Below are 22,266 nucleotides of genomic sequence, written 5' to 3'. Positions count from 1 at the left end.
TTCTAATGGTCTTATATGGAAAAAAACACCTTCAATGTCTTTTTTTACCCACATATGGTCAGGAAACCGCACAAACTTGGCAACCCTGGCTATGAAAGCACTGACATACAGCACATCTGGGTCAAGGCATGACGAATAGCTGGATTAAGGACAATGAAACATTCAGAGAGCTGGTCGTAAATCAAAAATAAATATGACACATTAAGACAGTATAATGTATATTTTTTCCCACTGACAGGCATGTCTGGGCCTTCTGCAAACAGACACTAAGTTATAGCACACAAATACGCACACACGCACGCACGCACACACACACACAGTCTTGATGAGAAAAATCTCAGTTTAAAAATAATGCCTCTTTCAACAAAAAAATACTGTACCCAACATTTCTAAGTATTATGAGAAGCATTGATCATCTTATAGTTTTTATAGGCCTATAATAAAAGACAGTGACTTTTTACAAAGGCAGAGTCAAAGAAAGTTTGTCAACTCAAATAATATGAATGCAACTAATTTCCTAATGTAATCCCAATGTTTTTTCACTATGCATGACTGGGCTTTCCAGTTGTTGCACACAACCACTGTGCACCTTATCTTCACAAAAAACACATATATACACCTTTTCAAAACCTTGCAGGAACTACCGTAGTCACAAATATCCTCAACATACTATACTTAAACATAATGAAAATACACTGCAGTGCACAAAACAATTTAATATATGAGCAAAGAAAACACTGATGCACTTTGCAGGAACTACCGTAGTCACAAATATCCTCAACATACTATACTTAAACATAATGAAAATACAACGCACAATGCAATTTAATACATGAGCAAAGAAAACACTGATGCACTGATAAGCATGACTGTGGCAGTGGCCGCAAGAGGCAAAGGTAGGCTACTACTGTACATACTACAGTCTCCCCCCCTTCCCCTCCCCCTTCACCTAGCTATCCTGCTATTATGGAAGAGGCGTTGTGTGATAACGTAACTTAAACAATACAATTTAATACATTGGCGAGATGAACCCACTGTTTTCATTGATGACTAGGCTTTCCAGTAGCTGCAAACAACAGCCACAGCTACTGTACATACAGTACAGAATTACAGCACGCGAGCCCCCCCCCCCCCCCCCCCTCGCCTCTCGTTCCCCTTCGCCTGGCTGCCTGGCTGCCTGGCTTGCTATTGTGGAAGTGGCTTTGTGCAGAAGCATCCAGAAGTCATTGATAGCGCTAATGAGCACACAGCCGTTCAATAGCCGGTGGATCGCTGTCCTTCGCCCGCCACAAAAGCCGCATTCAGTGGCGGACACCGGAGCACCTGTGCTAGCTTTTGTGTGTACGGGGACAAGCCTCAATGGAGGGATAGGGGGCAGTGGGGGTGAGATGGGTGGGTGAGATGGGTGGGTGCTGTATTTGGGTAGAGTAGGGGGTGTTCAGGAGGTAGGGGATGTGGGTGTATTTGGGTGGGGGGTGGGCCCAGTGAGGGAGAGGGATGGAGGATGGGTAGGTGGGTACTGTAGATGAGTGGGGTGGGGGTGGGGGGGTGTAGAAGGTAATCCTGCCCCAACCCCAAAATAACCCATGTGTACTGTACACTGTACAGTAACTTCCACAGTACAGTAAGATGGTTAAAACACACACTTGAACACAAGATAAAAGAAGCGCACAGTACCTGGGTGGTTGACGTTTAAGGGCGTAACGCCAAAAAAAAAAAGTTTTGCCAATTCCTGAAAAAATTGATTGAAAAAATTGGGGGAAAAAAAATAATAAATAAAGCACTTAGTGGTCCGTGGAATTTCGCCTAATTTTTGCCATTTTTGAGAAAATGTGTCCTGCATCAACACATTGTATAGGCATGTCAGACCGCAGGAAAATGAAGTCGCACCACAGGAAATTCACTGCATTATGGCCATTTTAATCCTTTTGTATACATGACTGACATCTGAGCTCATGCTAACTTGATAATGATATTGTGTTCAATCTTAATATGTGTTTTCATTTATAAAAAACTTGTTTTCCTTCTATAAGAGCAGTCACACCACAGGACACCATAAAATGAACCTAAGCATTGCGTGACAGAAACATTGCAATATGAAGACATATTAAGAGGTTAATAGTCACCTTAAGCTTCCACAGCACTCTCCAGTCTCCAATAACTGAGGTACTGACTGGTTAGGAGCCAGTCTTTAAGACCCTTGTAGTTGGCCTTGCAGCTGCCCGTTCACAAACATTGACATACATGTCACCCCACAGGACGCAATTTGTGTTACGAAATTGAAATTGTAGTTAATATTACTGTCTTGAGTTTTTTTCACATTCACATATCTTAATATAAAGTTAATATTTATGCAATCATACCAAATGCTTCATACATTATTCAAAATGTTGTTGGTTAATTTATATATATATTATATTCCAGGTTTCATTAATGTTACAGTCACACCGCAGGATATTTCACATATAACTTAAACCTTTACATAAATATTAACAAAAATGTTTCTTCTCATCTAAGACTATTATGAAACATAACGTATCACATCTTTTTTCATTGACATTTGTTTTTTAAGGAGAAATAACAATTTTGTAGGTTTTTAACCAATGTTACGAAAAAATAAGGCGTCACGTCTCCCACCCACCTGCACACTGTATATAATTAAATGAACAATATTTTCGCCATCTATTTCAACCTAGACAAACCTATTGATTACTTTTTTTTAAATCACTTGGAAGTGTGAAGGTACACTTGTTATAATATTGAACTTTTAACCATGCACCTTCAAACAGTTGGTTGTGCAGAGACTCACAAACAACACGCACGCACGCACGCATGCACGCACGCACGCACGCACTTTATTTGCATGTCATGCACTCAGCACCGACAGTTAGCAAGGGTAGCAGTGGAGAGTATTGAAAGCTACGGGAGGCAGCTCACACACACACAAACAAGGTCCCCTGTCCCCTCCCACACACACACGCACGCACGCGTTGCATACACCACCCCGTAACCTCTGCCCTGGCAGGAGTGATGTCAACTAAGAAAGTGACCCTCGGTGACTTGAGTGCCTTCTCATGTCTCTCCCTCTCTTCACCGTGTCCAATGTGAGCCTATCGGAGATCTCTGCCGCTTTTCCATTCGCTCCTCTGGGCTAGACTTGGCACAAGCAAGCCAACAACAACAAAACACACACACACGCGCACACGCACACACCAGCCATTTTGAAGGCATGTGTCAAATGACTGGCTTTGCTCTGATGCTCTTTAATTGGGCTCGAAAATAATAACTTGTTCTCTGTGATTAACGTGTATCTCCAGCTCCAGACGTCTGAGATGAAAAGTTTATTTAGTGTAAATACGCCAGAGTAAGCTAGCTGAGAGGTTGATAGGCAGGCAGGCAGGCAAGCAGGCAGGCAGGGAGGGAGCAGTCCTGTAGTGTTCTATGGGTATGCAGTTATTATTTGCTCTACATCAAAGGAGATGTGCAAAAGCCTAGCTCTTTCATGGTTAATCTCCTTCAACCTTCAGCAAGCAACAAGTAAAACGTCTCTTAACTCTTAACTTGGCTGCAGCACCCCATCCATCTAGTCAACTTTCTGTATTTTTCTCTCAAACATCGACATAGAAATGTACTATGTAAGACAAAAACAACCAACACGTTTTGCCTATACTGCCCTACAAAGACAAAGTGCAGAATCTACACCAACATTGAAACGGAGAACAATGCCTTCAATGTTTTGGGCCGGATATTATAATTGCAGCAAATTTGATATAGCAATATCTCTAAAACGGGACGTCCTTGGACCACAAGGCTTTGTCATAAGATAAACGAGGTGAAATGCAGACCATTTTCAGTATAAACTCAATATTGACTAAATATGTAGTTACTGCACATTGCTTTTGTATAGCAGCATAGAATGTCTTTCCTTCGACTGCTAGATAAATCAAAAGAAGATGAAGGCACTCCAAGGGCAGCGCAGATGTCTGAGGCACTCGGGTGAACTTTGAAGGCTTAAAATATCCCCAAGGGTAAAGCTGCCTCTCTCTCTCTCTCTCGCTCTCTCTCTCTCTCTCTCTCTGCTTCACACATAATGTAAATATTTCAAGACTTAATGGCCACGGTCGTGCCAATGCTTTGGCGTGCCTCTCCTCGCCGGGTTCAGCTGGCTCGGCTCGCCTGTCACCCGCTGGCTGGCTCTGGCTGGTTGGTTCCGGGCCTTTCCATCCCCAAGCGAGGCGAGAGAGAGCGAGAGAGCAAGAGTGAACGAGAGAGAGCGAGAGAGAGAGAGAGCTCCAGCCAACTCCAGGCATAAGCCAGATCTTTTACAAGTTTTGTAGCCAGGTTTGGTGATGAGGAGTCAACATGGATACGAGTCCAGCAGAGCACATGGGATTGAGAGATAAAAGACCAACCAGCTGTGTGTGTGTGTGTGTGTGTGTGTGTGTGTGTGTGTGTGTGTGTGTGTGTGTGTGTGTGTGTGTGTGTGTGTGTGTGTGTGGATGATGGGTAGATGCGACATTGCCATTAGGTGTAGGGGAAACTTGCATGGGCTCCTTCAAATAAGCACAGCTGCATGCTGGGAGCGCAGATGTTGTGGAATCAATCAGGTGGCCGTCAACGCAACCAGCACAATCCATCACTATCTAGAAGGGAACTAGGTTAGATCCACCACAGGCAGGCATGACCGACTAAATCAGCGTCTGTGTGTGTGTGTGTGTGTGTGTGTGTGTGTGTGTGTGTGTGTGTGTGTGTGTGTGTGTGTGTGTGTGAGTGAGTGAGTGAGTGAGTGAGTGAGTGAGTGAGTGAGTGAGTGAGTGAGCGAATGAGAGAGAGAGAGAGAGAGAGAGAGAGAGAGAGAGAGAGATTATGTGCGTGAGAGAGATTGTTTGTGACCGTGTGTGTGTGTGAGGTAGAGACAGGCCGATGGACAGGCCAATAGACAGACCGGCCCACAGACAGACAAACAGAGATGGAACAGACAAGAGAGAAACAGCTGCAGTCTACAAGGTTGTGTGCATTGTAAAGGGTTTTCAGGGTACCTTTTAGCCACAGTTTAGCGTTTTGTGCACAACTCAAAAGCACCAGAATACAAACAGCACTCAGTCTATAAACATTCCACTGTGCACATGGGTCAACTCCCATCCAGAGACTGTAAAACAATGTGAACCCTGCATTTAGGCAAAGTCAGCATTGAGCCAGTAAAAGCCGGTCACAGGGACCACCAATCAACTTATATATGGTCACAATCAGGTCACAAAATAGACCTGTGAAGATTCTTGCAATTTACTGCATGGTCACAAACTGCACATTTTAAAAACTTAATCCACTTTTTTATTTTTCTACAGAGGGTCATTATGTGAACAGTGATACTATTGGTATTGCAGTTGTCTCAAAATCTGCACAGTGCTGCCTGGATGCCAACAGCTGTCCATAGCCTACTCCTAAATCTCCCTCCAGTGCGCTCTCTCTCTCACACATAAACAGACACAGTCTCTGGAGTGCCACATAGGATTCAGGATTAAGTTTAGCTACCACAGAAAAGTTCTCAATTTTAAATCAGGTTACTGTGTGACGCATAACTTTACAGAGGCACTCATTTCAACTCTAACCTACTTGTTGCATTTCTGATTAGACGTTGTCTAAATTAAGAATTGCTCACTTGAGGTTCAACACCCCCCCCCCCCAAAAAAAACAACAACAACAACAACAACAACAACAACAACAACAACAACAACAAAAACATGCTCAGTGACATTTTGCCGAGATAATGTCTCTTTTAACATTGTTGCACGTTATATTGCGACTGGTGCTAGGAGATTGCTGTGGGGAAATTTAAAAGCCAGACAGTTATTTATTTTCAAGAAAACACTGCGCACGTGAGCACCGAAGTTTGCTGAACTACAGTAGTAGCACTGCACTGCTTACCTGCTGAAAAGAGAACGTCTTGGGGAGATGGGAGCTGCATAGTTTTCGTCCACCAAATGTATCCTTGATGTCGGCGTAAATGAATGGTACGCTGTCAAAATAACGCTACCGGAATCCTTCATGTCCATTGTTACAGCGGAATATACAACAAAAAGACGCCCGAATGCCGTGTAGCGGTCACTCTTCTGTTTCTTCACATGGGCACGCACTCACCACCACCACCACCACTACCAAACTCCCTCCTGGCAGAGAGTAAATAAAGCGGTTTATTGGCTCTCTCGCGCGCCTGCTGGTATTGTCAGTAGACGCCACGAGGAGGACGCTAGGTGATACTGCAACCCGGGCCAATCAGAGGTGAGGTGAATTCTCACCCCTGAAACATAAATAGACTGTGCATGTGCTGTACATGATGTACATGTACCTCTAGAAATGCTTTCCGTTTTCATTTATTACGAAGCTGACATTTAAATTCATAGTTTTGAATTAAAATATACCATAGTGTCCAATAGGCCACAATAGTCTTAAAATGTTATTGATAATGTAGGCCTCTATAGCCTACCAATGATTTGCTTCAGTTTTCCCTCTTAGCCCCTGTCAGATTAAATTAATGCAATTTAATGTAATTTAATAGTTTTACTTTCTCTTTGCAAATTGTTTGAGTCACACCACGTTTAAAAATGTATAGGCCTTCCCATGCTTCGGTCCTTCCACTCATGTGGCCCCCGACAGTTTAAAAACACAAACAGTTTTGAGGGGGATCCTTTTTTAATAACGGAAAGGTCATTGCATTGTGTGTCTATCAGTTGGGGTTGGCAAGGTCAGGATAAGATTACAGTGACCACTCCATGCGGTCATTGCCTTTGTGTGCCCTGGGTGTCCCCCCTTCTCACATGACTGCTGTGACCCCCTCAGATGCCCACTACCTCTTAATAATGAATCTCAACTCTATTTTGAGAGCTGTCACAGCACATCAGTTTGACATGGGGGGGCACTTTCTTCTCTCTTGTAGCGACATGATCAAATCACTTAGGCTACAGTTTTGCCTTACAGTTACAGTAACTGTTACAGGAACAAGAACGGTAAGTTCTCCATTGCGGATTATAAACAGTTGTTTACTTCCACTTCAATGACAGAGTTTACCTGAAGGCCACGCACATGTAACCAGAGTTTAGTTGCTAACAATTGCAATGTTCCAATAATGTTTCACTTCCTTTTTTGGGGTTTCAATGGGACTTGTTAGTTCCTTATCATACGTAGGCCTACATTGTAGATAGATAGCTTCTACTAGACAGACAGGCAGACAGACAGACATTTTATTGATCCCCATGGAGCAGTACTGTAGCAACACTGTCAAGCAGCTTACATGTTAAAACATCTGCCAGCACATTTCCCAAGACGAAATGACAGCTAAAACCCGAGGTGGGTTATGTACCCTGTGCTGCGTCCTGACCCAGATAGCTGTCTTTTCAAGACAACTCTCTCTTCCCCAGAGGACTGTGGGAAATTCACCAGGGTGCCAAGATCCACTTCTTAGGAAATGAAGAACTGCCCTTTCTCACCTCAGACTCCTCTTCTTGTCCCCCCTCTCCTCCAACTTTACAACTCCTCACTCACTCACACGCTCTTCCTCAGCGGGGGGAGGCGGGGGCCTGTAATTGACATCAAACGCACACGGCACAGTTTTCCCGTTTTAAACATTTTATACATCCTGTCATGTAGTGCAGTGTTGTCAAAGAGTAGTTCTTCACTGGGGCTTATGGGTTTCACTTTCTTTTTGTGTTACTACTGCAGTATGATGTGCATGCATAAAGTGGCAAACTTCAACTGAGCTTTACCGGTTACAACATTGTGAAAACTATATCCGGACCACATATTTTTGGTTTTGTTTCAATAATATTTCCAAATGGTTTACATCCCTTGTCACTCACTCAGTGTGTTTCCCATGTTGGTTAAACAGGAGTCATAGTTTCATAATTTTACCCCCTATTTCAAAGTAATTTCCCAACTTTAAATGAGTTTCAAAAATAGGCTATTGTCTTATTTTCCTTTTTCTTGCCATTGTAAAGGTGAACAATACTTTCCTTTGGAGACATCTTAATTCTACATTACACATGTCTTTACGCTTATTGCCTTTTGCAACAGCATTTTGCAATTCCTGTCTTGTGTGCGGATCTCCAGTCAATGCAAACCTTTGCTCTTCTGCAAAAGACTGCAGTGATCAGGAATGTATCCGGTCTAGATAGTCATATCGGACTGAAGTCTTCGCTTCCGGATGCTAAGGCAACTGGAAAATAAAAGGGCAGTTTTGTCTCATTCTTTAATACACACAAGAAATCCGCATTTCCTGAGATATTGTTCCAAATTTCCTTTAGGGGCACAAGGGTCCTTGGAATTAAAGGCTGTCTGTCGTCTCAAGGTAGTTGAGAGGATTAGTCTTTCATCAGGATAAAGTATCTATGCTTTCATGGCAAAAAAAAGAGGGACCCCCACCAACACCCCACACCACACACACAATCACACACACACACTCGCACACACAGCTAGACACACACACATGCTCGTACACCCACCCACACACACACACACACACACACACACACACACACACACACACACACACACACACACACGCACACACACACATTCATGCACACCATTCACATGTAGTGTAGTGCACTTATCACATTCCCACTGGCTGTTAGCAACAACGGTGGCAGAGGAACATTGAATGGAGTATTGAAAGCTATACTGCACGCTCTAGAAAATAGATTTTCATAGAGAGAGAGAGATAACAATCTGACTTCTCCAGGTAACTAATCCGATAAGGACTGTACACGTCTCTGCTCTGCGTGGTGTGGTCAGGCATGGACCCTTTTCTTAACAAGACAAAGCAAAACTACAATGAGCTGTGGCCTTGGGAAAAAAAATACTTTCTCTCTGAAACTGGTGTTAGTACATGCTTGTGTGCAAGCCCATGTGTCTGTGATATGAATGTTTAATGTTTCTGCTTTTGTAAAGTGTCCTTGAGTCCTTGAGTGTAAAGTGCTGTGCACTATTTTACGCAATACACATGTACTGATGCATGCAGTGTGTGCTGTGCGTGTGTGTGTGTGTGTGTGTGTGTGTGTGTGTGTGTGTGTGTGTGTGTGTGTGTGTGTGTGTGTGTGTGTGTGTGTGTGTGTGTGTGTGTGTGTGTGTGTGTGTTTGTGTGTGTGTGTGTGTGTGTGTGTGTATTCAGGAGAGGATTTTGATTGTGCGTGTGTGTTTGATGCTCATTTGTGTGCGTGTGTATGTGTGTGCGTCCGTTAATGTGTGTGTGTGCGTGTGTGTGTGTCTGATGACAGGCAGTGGCATCGCAGGCAGGGCAGGACAGCTGGATAAGAACAGACTGCCATCTATTTCCCCCGTGCTACAGGGTGTCAGGGGCTGAGTCTGAGAACCGCCATCAAGGCAGTGATGGCTCTCATCTCTAGTGGTGTCAACAATGATCGATTCGGCGATCCGAATCGATCCGGGGCATGAACCATCCAGATCCAGATCCGGCAAGTTCCAGAATCAATCCGGCAATTTTTTTAAGTTTCAATTACTTCCATGGATATTTCGGGAGCAAATGAATGTTAAATTAAATGAAAGCACTTCAAAACATTGCAAGACTGATAGACTGATACAGAAAACAGCCAATAAATTGTTGCTCAGTATCTGACTACTTGTATTTCCTCATCATGGCTGAACATTTGCTTTGCGTTCAGTAGAAATGTAATGCATTGCAATGCATTGTAGAATTGAATCGAATCGGATTGGATCTAATAGAATCGAATCGAATCGGATCTACTACCTCCCGAATCGTGATCGAATCGGATCGTGAGGGCAGTGCCGATCCACACCACTACTCATCTCCCCCTCCTCTCCTCTCCTCCTCTCCACACTCCCCACCCCCCACCCGCCACAGCAGGCCTTTGTCTCCACGACAACCGGCCCTTCAGTCCGCTCTCAACACGGCCCTCTGTGTGACATCAGTGGCCCCCCAAGAGACAAGCCAAAGGGTGGGTAGGGACAGAGAGAGAGAGAGAGAGACGTCGCATTATATCGAAACACAAATAAGCCTCAGACAAGATAAACTGTCACACCAGTGACCCCGTTGTGTCACACAGGGGGCTTAGCCAAGAGAGACAAATAGACATGGCTAACGTGGAGCACAAACAGATGTGGGACGCATCTGGGCTGGTTGTGGGCCGCATCTGGTCCGGCTGTGAGCCGCCTAAACTGACCCATCCATGCAAAGGAGCAGCCCCCTCACTGGGGTCAAACAAATATCTCTGCGCTTGATGACCATCTATGGAAACTATTGACACGAGCACATGGTATGATCCTTTAAACACAGGGCATATGGGTTAGAGTAGTGTACACTACACACAGAGATTTATCTCTGTAATGGATTTTTTTTTTCTTGTCTTAAAAGTTGAAACCCAGCGTGGTGTGTGGTGGGAAGAGGGAGCCATAAGCTGAAGGTGTGTACACAGACAGTGAAAATATTATCTCTCCTGCCCTCCCACCATCTTCCACGCTGTTCGTCTCACAGCGTCTTATGATAGACAATAGATAGAGCCGTGTTGACTGTGGTGGTTCATGACCCTTGTGATTTTCAATACCCACTCGACCCGGGCCTTTTGGCTATCTATATTTCAATGCACAAGTTCCGTGTACAGTGATAACGTTGCGGAGCATTTCCTAGCAAACCATTCTTTCTGACCACACTGCATGAAATGAAAATGCTGTTTGATCCATGCAGTGTCTGCACACAAATATAATAATAAAATAATATCACAACAACATTCAATATTGAATGAATGTGAACGATTTCTTTATGTATAAATACCATATGGTATACTATTTACACATAAGGAAAGCATAGGGTATTCATTCACATGCATCGAATCATACACATTAATTCATTTTGTTTGAATGTTGCTCTGATTTCCATGGACCATTGACAGCATGAGCATATGGCATGTCTGGTACGATGGAGACCTTGCACTGAGAATGAACAGCCGCAGCACATAATTAATTCATAAGGGGTTGATTTCAATCAAACCACCAGCACCATCCCTATAGCCCTCTGATTTTCTGACGTGCGTGTGTGCGTGTCCGTGTGTGTATGCATACTGTGTGTGTGTGTGTGTGTACGTGCGTGCGTGCATGTGTGCGTGCGTGCGTGTCCGTGTTTGTCTGCATGCGTGTGTGCGTGTATGTATTGGTGCGTGTGTGTATGCCTACTGTGTGTGTGTATGGGTGTGTGTGTGTGTGTGCGCACGTGTGTCTGTGTTTTCAGTATGGATTTCTGCCCTCTGCAAAATGTATCCTTGCTTTTTCTCCAGGGCGCCCTGTAGGCTCTCTCCCAGGGCTGCTGTGGGGGTATAGTGTTTCAACAGGGCATGAGGTCACTGCTGACAGACCCTTTCATATATGATAAGCCATGCTAAGGCTCTTTAAAGACACATAGAAGAAGGATGTCTGTGCTTCAGCCTTTGAGGTGCTCCCAGTCGAGGACAGCAGAATCTAGACAGAGTGGGCTATTTCTCAGCGACTAGACCCAGGAATTACTGGAGCACTCAGTATACTTTTATAGAGGTTTTTTTATTTTGGTGCACAAAGTGACTGACGGACCTATGCACCTACGCCTTCCTCAGAGTCAAAAGCCGCTCTTCCAAGACACTCTATAAGGGATTTTTTTCAACCTCAAAATAATGTTTCCAGGGGGTGCTCTGGTGTACCATGTCCAGGGTTGCCAGATGTGTCTCATCATTTCCAGCTCAAATAATGCTCAACAATGGCCTGGAGGCACTACGTCCGGCAATTTTTTAAAGTTTCAATTACTTCCATGGATATTTCGGGAGCAAATGAATGTTAAATTAAATAAAAGCACTTCAAAACATTGCAAGACAGATACAGACTGATACAGACTGATACAGAAAACAGCCAATAAATCGTTGCTCAGTATCTGACTACTTGTATTGCCTCATTATAACTGATTAAACATTTGCTTTGCTTTCAGTAGAAATGTAATGCATTGCAATGCATTGTAGAATTGAATCAGATCGGATCGCATAGAATCGGATCGAATCGAATCGCTACCTCCCGAATTGTGATCGAAATCGGATCGAGAGGGCAGTGCCGATCCACACCACTAATCTTCATTGTCTTAATAAAGGCAATGACAAGCCACAAAAAAGTTCCTAAATCCTTTCAGTAGTTTATTGACTTGTTGCCGCCGGGTGAAATGAATTGCATTATTCCTTCCGCGCTCAGTAAATCTGGAGGAATAGAGCATATCTCTTTAAATGTCCACAGTATATGACAGACCTTTTCTATTCCACTTCCAAACAGGGCACTCAAACCCAAACGTAATATTGATCTTTAACTTGCAATGTTTATGCTTAATTGGGCTTGGGAAGAAAGGTAAAACACTGAGATACAAGACAGAGCAATACAGAGGAAAGGATGTAAAAATAATAAAAGTGGGCAGTGGTAGCAGATATGACTAATTTGCATGAGGAAAACATTCTAATGGTAAGACACCAAATAACACGGTCGGAAACTTCAACTTGGAAGACAGGGGGACAGGGTGTACACATTATCGACCTTACCCAGTATTCAAACTTCAAACATGTTTAATTATATGGTTTGTGTGTGTGTGTGTGTGTGTGTGTGTGTGTGTGTGTGAGAGAGAGAGAGAGAGAGAGAGAAAAAGAGAGAGAGAGAGAGAGAGAGAGACAGAGAGAGAGAGCGAGAGAGTGATGTATGTGTGTGTGTTTGTGTGTGCGTGGTGAAATGCATGTGTGTAGGCGTGCGTGTGTGCGTCTGAGCATGTGTATGTGTGTGGTGGCGGTGGGGAGTACTGGAGCTTAGATGTGGGAAACATGAGTCGCCCGTGTGTGGATGCGGACCGCAGGGATATCGCTTGGCAGGGCCGTCTTACATCGCAGGGCCTTATAGCACTGCTCCCACTAACAGCCTGCCATGGGCTGCCTGACCCACAACAGCCTGTTTCCTTTTGTAGGTCAAACACGCCAACCTTCCCTTTTCCTCTGCGAAGCCACAACTTCTGTTAGGGAATATTATTGTTTCTTTTTTAAAGGAAAGAAAAAAAGGGGAAAATATTGGTCGCCAAGTGAAGGGGTACACAAACATGGAACAGCTTGGAGTAGACCTCGTACACACTGTTCAGCATTGAACGCTTGTCAGTAGTTGATAATCCCCACACTGCTCCTCAGGTGTTCTTCTACACAGATATTTTGAAGTGTTTTCAACTCTTTAGTGTTATTCAGGGTCCTAGAAGAGTATTACATGTGACTCACTATGTGTTGAACTAACACTGCCGACTGAAATGTGTCACATCTGAAGGGTTTCTCAATAGCTCTTACTTTATCACCCAGTGATTTTACGAAAACAAATTGAAGACATCACATCACAACAACAGCAGTATTTACAGATTTAATTATTTTATTGCAGTGGTTGAAAGCATGACAAAACGCTTCTCACAGACATTTGTCCATGGCCAGGAGCTGTGTATTTCCTGGTGGAGCAGGGACATGTTTTCACGCTTGTCATTAATGAAATAAATACGCCCAGCGGCCCCAGGGATGAGAGGGAGAGAGGCCATTAGACGCTGGACACGCTTGCAGTATTAATGAGAGGAGGGAGCAGCCCCAAAGCCCAGTGTCCCTGCCATGAGACAGACACATACACACACAAACAGAAACAAACACATGCACACACGCGCGCGCACACACACACACACACACACACACACACACACACACACACACACACACACACACACACACACACACACACACAGAATCACACACATTCATACGGACACACACATGTACACACACACACTCAGAAACACACACATGCACACACACGCATACGCACACACACACACAGTGGCAGTTTAGGAAGTGGAGTAGAGCAGCTGTTGAAATGTTGGGGGGAGGAGGGGGAGGGGGAGTACGGAGGTGTGTGCCTGCGTGTGCATGTCTGCCATGTGTGCGTCGGTGCTTGTGTTGAAGATAAAGCCGAAGAAAAGATAATAGTAAAGACTGTGGCTAGTGATTGCTTAATGTTTAAGCGTTTCCAGCTCTGCAAAAAGAACTCTTCAAATCTAATTAATATTCATATCAAATCTGTACATTCATAAGAAAGAACGTCATTTTCCGACATACAAAAAAGTTTGTATTTATTGTGTGTGTTTGTGATTTTCCGTCATGACAGCCACCCAGGGCAAAAGGGGACCTGGGCTGGACTCCATGAGAAGGGAACGGAACGGGGACGTCCTCTTGTCTCCTCTGTGGAATGTTCCAAGCGGTTTGGTCACTGACCCCTTCAATCCAACACCACCAGCAGCACGGAGATAAGAACTTATCATTCCGCCAAGGAACTGTGACGGATTCTTTCGTAACTCCATCAGTTAATCAATCTTTTGAATTCCAGTGAGTAACAGTGTAAATAGTTATGTTCTGGACACATTATTTGCTAAAAACTGTATTATCATCTCCATACTGCTGCTGACTGGTGACTGAAGTGTTCATTCATGACTAAAAAACTAATCTAAAAACTAATACATTCATTCACATCCTATCTGAGCTGACCATTCCAGTGATCAGGGAAGCCGAAAGGAGTGGGTAAGGAGGTCAGTTCTCCCGGGCCCAGGTAAAGAGAGGGCCCAGAATCAGGTCCTCGTTCCATTAAATGTATTGTTTAGGGGCCCTATCAGATGACTTTGTCCTAGGCCATGCAGTCAGCGGCCCTCCCCGTGATACATACACAGATTAATTGTTATACTCTAGTCACATTATCTGTGGGATAACTCCAGGATAATAACGAGAAATGTATTTAATATCACTGCATATTGAAGCTGATTGCTGACTAATAACTCATTCACATAGCATCTGATCTAACCATTGTGTCTTTTTCCTGCATGTTTTGTTGACTCTAAGATGTCATGAAAATGAATTTCCTGCTTTTTTCTAACCATCGGTCACCACTGACAGACAGAAACGTGCCTCAGTGTTTGATCTGGTTTGTTTGGGACAGGCCATTGTCTTGATGGTCGTGCCCTTGTGAAATTCCCTTTGATATCCATTTCAAAGACATTCAGACCAGACACCCACATCCATTCTGCCAGCCCGGACAGAGCCTCCTCAGTACTGCTATATTCTACAATACACCTGTCATGCCAAATCACAAAACTAAGACAACACGCTCAAACTCACGCACATGCACACGCACACATGCACACATGCACACACTCCACTACACAGTGACAGTGTTATCTTTGTGCCTTGGTCAGTGGCGGAACCAGACATGTATTATTGGGGGGGCAATGGGGTAGCCACATGAATTTCACAGGGGCATACTCTTACACAAAGAAAAAAAAAACACCCAAACACTATAGAATAGATAGGCCTAAAGAGAATGATATTCCCTGGTTCTTATGACACCCGTCACTGGTACCAGATTGAGCGGTTTCCGATTGTCATCTATGGGTTAAAAAAGGGCTTTGGGCAGGTATTCTGTAAAATTGTGGTCATATAAATCAAGACTTCTGTTTAAATCTGGCAGGATTTTAGTTTTAAGGCGTTCTTTTGAGTATTTTTGGGTTGGTAATCATTGGTCACATTTGGCAACCCTAACACCTGCTGTAAGGTACTGTCACTGAATCCCTTCTAAAGTGCACCCTATAACTGCACCCTTAAGTTTTAGGCCTCCGATTATGTCAAAGAGTAATCAGTCACAATTTATGTCTTTTGGTGATTTGTTATATGATTTTTTTGTGATTTGACCCTCAGAAACCCATTGCATTGCAAATGGCAAGACTTACAAAGAGCTATGTGCCTTACATTGACAGAACCTAACTCAAATTACATATCCCAACACCACACAGTCATTTCCGGATAGAAATAATATCACATTTCAAGTAAAACATGCTTTCTGTCTTTTCTGAATATGTTTTAACCATTGTAGAGGTAATAATTTAATATGTAGGCTACTCTTTTTTTCTCCAAAGATGTGCCAGAAATGTGGCTTTTGAGAAAAGTACGATATGAAGGGCTGCTCTTTTTGGAAGGAAAATGCTAATACCTGGGTGCTACGCAATTGGAATACACTGACAGGTATGAACACTTGTAGGCTATCTGTGTTTATGTATGTGAGAATCATATAGTGATGTGAGATGATAAAGATAAGTGTTTCACTGATGCCCATTATTGCAGATTTTCAACGTTTCTACAGAATTCTCAGAAATGAACATAAAAGTTTCTGCATCAAAGACTTTGAAGTTGAAAGGAAATTAATGCTTAGATGTCTGAGAGTTAATCAAATTATTTTCTACCATCTGTGTTTTTATGTAATTTCAAATTTCCCATCAATAATTTAAGTCTGAACTCAGACTTCAGATTTACTTCCATAACATCCAGTCACTGTAATGTGGCGATGCTTCTAAGAGCTTGCTACAATTCACACATATAACAATGCTATCGAAGGTGCTGTAAGGACATTCTTTTAAAATACTCATTAGCATCTAGTCTATTCCAACACAAAGACAGCAATTAGTATTATGCCAGTGAATATTTGGACTTTAGACATGAGGTTTGAGTTGAATTCACAGGAATTAATCATGAAGCTACATTCATTTACCACCAAAAACGAATCTATTTATTTATCACATGGGCAATAGAGCAATATATAGTCCTGGTACTGAAAAATCTTAAATGGCAGACAGCTAACTTTTCAAAAGGCTTTTCTTCTTCAGGGCGGAAAAGCACACATCTACTTCTATGAATCATTGCCGTCAGACTGTACAAGACAGAGAGTCATGCATACCACTAGACAGAGGGGATTCTAAGCTTTCGAATGGTACCCCATATGCCTACTGTAAATTCACGAGGGTGGTGTGTACACAGACTTGCATCGAAATGTGTGTGGGAAAAATGGTTATCCTTTCTTCACTCGCGATAGCGATTTGCAGGCGATCTATGCGCTTCGTGTAACGCGAGTGGGCGGGGCTCCTGTCCATTTTCTGGGGGAGCACCTGGGGTAGCCAATCAGATTTCAGGGGGGTCAAATGCCCCCCTAGCCACCCCTGTAGCTCCGCCCCTGACCCTGGTGACCTTAACACCACAAGAAAGCCACAAAGATACAATGTGCTGAGGGTGCATGGCTTGATTGTTTTTAATATTTGATACAAAAACAAGTATAAAACACCCACCGCATTGGGAGTGATCGAACACAGAGGTAGGGCCGCTGACAGCTTTGGCCATGCCCAGGACAAAGTCTTCTCAAAGCCCCCCCTGCAATACAAATGTAATGAGGACCCAGTTGTTTGGTAAATACTAAAGCCTTCCAAGAACATCTGTTCCAGACGTACAGGTAACGTGGAAGGAAAATGTTTTGGACAGCTACTGTACCAAAGAGCAAAGACATAATAGGGAACAATGGTGCAGTCCTACAGTACAGTACCTGAGTTCCTCTCCCTTCCACACAACTTCTCAAATGTTAACACGATGCCGACAATATTTGAGGAAATAGCTAGCGGATACAAAAATATTCTCACCCCATTAAAATTTAAAAAAATAAACGCACCAGTAGTTCAGTAACTTCCAAGTCTGTTACATTTAGCGCCATGTAAATCTTCCCCTGAATGAATCTGAAGCACATCCATTTGGAATCCATTGTTACAAGTCCCACCCCTTTATATGACCATAAGAGTGACATAATCAATGGATGACCAGGAACAAAATGTCTTTCCACCCTGTAGCGAAGGGGAGTAGAGTTGCCCAGCTGGGACTCGAACCCAGACCTTCTGGGGTAGTAAACCGGGGCTCTGACCGCTACACCAAAGAGCCAGGCTCGTTGGCATGTTAGTCAGAACACACCCACAACCCTAGTGATGGTCACTCCATCACACTGCCTTCTCCTTCGGGAAGCGCACCCGTGCGCTTCACACACTCATGGTGTACCTCACGCAACTGCCCATCATGCTTCTCCCATCCAGTGTGCCCCGTCATCAATGCTTCACCCATCACTGGGGTCCCTCACACCGGGGTCACCAATCCTGGGGGTCCCTCACATGGAATTATGGCTCACACACCATGGGTGCGCTTCTGATGGCCTCACGGTGGCCATCCCACTTCTGACACCATTTGTAGCGAAGGGGAGTAGAGTTGCCCAGCTGGGACTCGAACCCAGACCTTCTGGGGTAGTAAACCGGGGCTCTGACCGCTACACCAAAGAGCCAGGCTCGTTGGCATGTTAGTCAGAACACAACCCTAGTGATGGTCACTCCATCACACACCCTCAAAGCCCAAGCTGCCAAACCTTTTACAAACCACAGATTAAGTGCACTCTTGTTATACATTTGTCACCCCTGTGGTCTGACAATAACAGAATATTCGACATCATTTGATTGTGCTCAGCAGTAAAACTGTCATGGAGTGAAGATGCACTGATAAATCACAAAGACACAGATATGTGTTTATAAAAATGAATTGGGCAAGTGTTCCCAGATCATCCATTTCTGAATATTAGGATATAGACATTGGGTTTGAGTGGAATATAAATGTAGCAGCATGTGTGTTTTTGTAAAGAAAGACATTCAAGTCAGAGTGTATATGTAAGTGGTTGAAAGAGTATGTCTTCAAGGGAGAAAGAAAAAAAACTTTTAAGAAGACTGATATAGGCCTATTATTTTTTACCGTAGCTGTCGTGTACATAGAGCTGTGAGATTCCGTGAGTGTAATAGCAACAAGTCAACCTTCACATTTTTCTCTAATCTTTGTGAATCCGACTACATTTTTTTCTGTTGCAGATATGAGGACGGAAAAGCAGCAAAGACAAGTCGCCTCCCACAAATACAAATGTACCAGAATAATTTCCTCTTCCTTGTCAACAAAACGCTTCCCCCACAAACAAACATCTCAGACATTTGAGAAGAACACCATGTCACACACACACTTGATCTCCATCTCCCAAATCCTTGTGTCGGGATGGGGGCCCATGCAGCTCACGAAGATGACACCATGCCCTTATTTGTGCACATGAGTCATGCTAATAAAATGTGTTGACTTTGGTTAGACAAACACAGAGATAAATTCATTGCAGCACTGCAGATAAGGCATAACACATTTCTTCTTCTTCACATTTCTTCATTTTCCCATGCTTGCATTAGATGTGCACACACACACACACACACACACACACACACACACACACACACACACACACACACACACACACACACACACACACACACACACACACACACACACACACACACGCGGACGCACACACACACACACACACGCACGCACACGTACGCACGCGCGCACACACACACACACACACACACACACACACACACACACACACACACACACACACACACACACACACGCACGGACGCGCACACACACACACACACACACACACACACACACACACACACACACACACACACACACACACACACACACACACACACACACACACACACACACACACACACACACACACGAGGGCTATTTATGTGCAAAACCCCTCAGAGATAAAATGGCATAAAATATGGCATAATTACAAAGACAGAGTGGACTCAGATTATCTATGGTAATGTGCGACAATTGTGACCCATTTTTTTTAACAAGCAAGACGAAGACAAAAGGGGTCATCTCAATGTGTGGAGAAATTACCCAAAGGTATAACATTAAGGCCTACATTAGTGAGCTAGTTAATTATAACATTTTACCCTTTTAAACATTATGCTCTAGCGATCTAGCAGGCTTTGTTCCACATTAAGTGGCTGGAGTCCAGTAAGGGCAAGGAGATCCGCTCGAAAAATGCTTACTTGGGGGTTCAGTTAAGGGGACGTGTCCATTGTATTGCCACCATGACTTTCCCAAATGGAGTGCCAACATGTTCTGGGCACACCCCGCAGTAACAACAAAGCAGCATACAAGAGTGAACAGTAGCCTACCACCCCCATCATGGATGACCATATTAATTCATAGACATACATACTTAATATCGTTCAGATCTTTCAGTCAAATGTAACCCAAAATCAAGTTTCTATAGGAAATGGTCTATATTGCACCATAGGGCATAGACAATATAATTTCTTATCTTCCTCTAGGCCCCTACCTCTCTTTCACACACACGCACACATGCATGCACACCTGCAGACACACACACGCACACGCACACGCACGCACACACACACACACACACACACAGACAGAGAGATGAAAAGGATTCTGAGGAGGACATCTTAGTCGAGAATAGTTGTTTTTGGCCCAGCTTCTATGTTATTATATCGCTTTTCTGGACAAATGGTCACATGTGTACTCCCTAGAATCACCCTGTTCTACACATCTGTCATCACTGAGATTTCCTAGGGGTATTTTTATTAGCCTGCTCCTTTATCTCTCAAAGGAATGGTTAAGTAATGGTTAAGTAACAAGGCATCAGTAATGATTAAGTAACAAGACATTGATAAAGTACTGTAAACTGTATCACTGTCAACATTTTAGTAGTCCATTTACTTTCATTCTACAACTCCCACAGATTGTATTAAAAATGTGGCAGAATATTTGCGACATCACACTAAGAACTCAAAAATGTTGAGTTTTTGTAAAAGGGTTAAAACTGAAACAAAGAACCAGTGTATATAATTGCTTTAAGTTAATAACAAAATCTTTCCCCCCAATCACCCTGCATTTATCAAACATTGATATACAGACACATGCCCCCATAAACCTACTGTGCTGCTATCAGATGCAGGTATGGTTAACATCTAAACAAAGGACTGACAGCACTGGGGCTAGGGATGATACATTTATTATTGAACTTTCCTCGACTCTTACACAGGCAGGATACCGATACAATTCTTTGTCTAAATGTTACTAGGTGATGCTGTGTTAATTCTACACTTCAGTAGGAAGTACCAACAACATGAATCTCAAACTCAAATCTCTAAGTGTTGAATTATAGTAACACTGCACAATGTACAGCTGCAGGGATACTTCACTCTTGACAATCCTCTCGTCTGATCATATAGTGGATTCCTTACGCATGTGCTGGTGAGAGCAAAGAGAGATGTTGCTTCAGGGCATATGGAGGGAAAGGACATGAAAGATTTACATGCTTGAGGATGACTCAGGACAGGGAAGGGCATATGATACGTCATCATGATATGTCCTCGTACGTACAGTACTGTATGTACCACCTGATTCTTCACAGGAGGAAATGGGATCACTAATGCATGGGTGCCGCGAGGGGGGGAAAGGAGTTACAGATTCTAAGGGCCCGAGAGCACTGACAGGGCCCCTGGAAGGATGATAACATAATTTGTCATTTTGGGGGCCCAAAATTTGAATCTTTCATGGGGCCCAACATTTTTAACAGGACCCCTGCACTAATGCATGACAGCGAGCTACACACAGCAGTTTAGGATATACAGTGTGGCCGTGCATTTATGAGCTTTGCTCTAAATAACATGTCTTCAAGGGAGTTTCTAATCTTTGCCCCAGTTACAACATGTATGAAAAAACAATCGTTAACACAAAGTTCAACAGCCATACATTGGTTATTAGCCAACAAATTGCACAGACCTAAACAACAAGATCGTAGATACAAATCGTTGTTATGCTTACTTGGGTAGAAGTAAAAGATATGTAAATCAAACCAGGCTCATGATATATTGTCATAGGGAAGGGTCCTGAAACAGAATACAGCAGAATACCCTGTTTAACCAAAGAGTTGTATGATCAAAGCATTGTCAAGAGTCAGGAGGCAATCTCACCCCAAGCTACTGTCAAGCTGCCTGTGACAACATGCAATGATGCATGTCACACTTGAACTTCATGTCCACAGGTCTGTGCTCATGTCTAACCACTGCCACCTGCAGGTCATCTAGGAAACAACAGCATCCACTTGGCCATTTCTGGAATATACTGTAGTTCTACAGTAGTTTTACAACAGAACTCTCTGGGGACACTCGGGGGGACACAAATGGACAAAAGTATAAACTTCTGACCTGTATGAATGAGTAACTCCATGATTTCCCCAGACATTATATGATAGGCCGATGGAGTTTCCCCAATCCACCTGATGAAAACTGACACTCAGTTTGGCACGAGTTTGCTGTTTAACACAAGAGTATGACACTAGTTTGCTGGTTAGGTTTCATCCTTAACATAGGCTAATCGTTCTGAGCCCACTGATGCCTGTTTAATATAGCCTATTTAATGGCAGTAATCTATATTAGATTTGAATAAATAAGCAATT

General features: G+C 43.4%; 1 protein-coding gene across 1 annotated transcript in view; it reads right to left on the bottom strand.

Annotated features, from left to right (window-relative positions):
• Positions 1 to 6,147, bottom strand: part of arhgap28 (Rho GTPase activating protein 28) — a 44,704-nt gene extending 38,557 nt beyond the window's left edge. The window contains exon 1 of the mRNA XM_063206748.1: positions 5,926 to 6,147. Coding sequence (XP_063062818.1) covers positions 5,926 to 6,053 — 128 coding nt within the window. The 5' untranslated portion in view covers positions 6,054 to 6,147. The remainder of the gene's footprint in view (positions 1 to 5,925) is intronic.
• Positions 6,148 to 22,266: the final 16,119 nt, after the last annotated feature.

This window comes from Engraulis encrasicolus, chromosome 9 (genome assembly GCF_034702125.1).
Source record: "Engraulis encrasicolus isolate BLACKSEA-1 chromosome 9, IST_EnEncr_1.0, whole genome shotgun sequence".
Taxonomy (NCBI): Eukaryota; Metazoa; Chordata; class Actinopteri; order Clupeiformes; family Engraulidae; genus Engraulis; species Engraulis encrasicolus.
This window is presented reverse-complemented; position numbering and strand designations above follow the sequence as displayed.